We start from the raw sequence: 397 nt of genomic DNA on the forward strand, positions 1-397 counted from the left end.
GCCGCAGGGCAGGTCCTGCCGCGTTCCCAGCACGTTGCAGGTACATCCTGAGACACGGAGGGATTTGTCATATGAAAAGCGGGTGCAGGGCACCAGCCCGGCTTCTCACGAAGCCAGGCCTACAGAAGCACCTCGCAGCCACCCAACGATGGGCTTCTCTTGTCTCTCCTGTCACACCTGAGCTCAGCACAAGGGACCCGCACCCCTGTTCTAACACCGCACCCCCCTTCAAGCACTGTAGCGGGGCTCAGCATCCCCCCGGGGCTCAGCAACCTTCCCTCCCCCGGGGCTCAGCGTCCCCCCCAGGCTCAGCATCCTTCCCTCCCCCGGGGCTCAGCATCCTTCCCTCCCCCGGGGCTCAGCATCCTCCCGGGGCCCAGCATCCTTCCCTCCCCCA

The 397-nt window shown here is 66.0% G+C and overlaps 1 protein-coding gene across 1 annotated transcript in view; it reads right to left on the bottom strand.

Annotated features, from left to right (window-relative positions):
• Positions 1-397, bottom strand: part of LAMB3 (laminin, beta 3) — a 44023-nt gene that overhangs the window by 11266 nt on the left and 32360 nt on the right. The window contains exon 10 of the mRNA XM_010002101.1: positions 3-47. Within this exon, the coding sequence (XP_010000403.1) occupies positions 3-47 (45 nt within the window). The remainder of the gene's footprint in view (positions 1-2; positions 48-397) is intronic.

The sequence above is a fragment of the Chaetura pelagica genome, unplaced genomic scaffold (assembly GCF_000747805.2).
Source record: "Chaetura pelagica isolate M959 unplaced genomic scaffold, ChaPel_1.0 scaffold181, whole genome shotgun sequence".
NCBI classification, from domain to species: Eukaryota; Metazoa; Chordata; class Aves; order Apodiformes; family Apodidae; genus Chaetura; species Chaetura pelagica.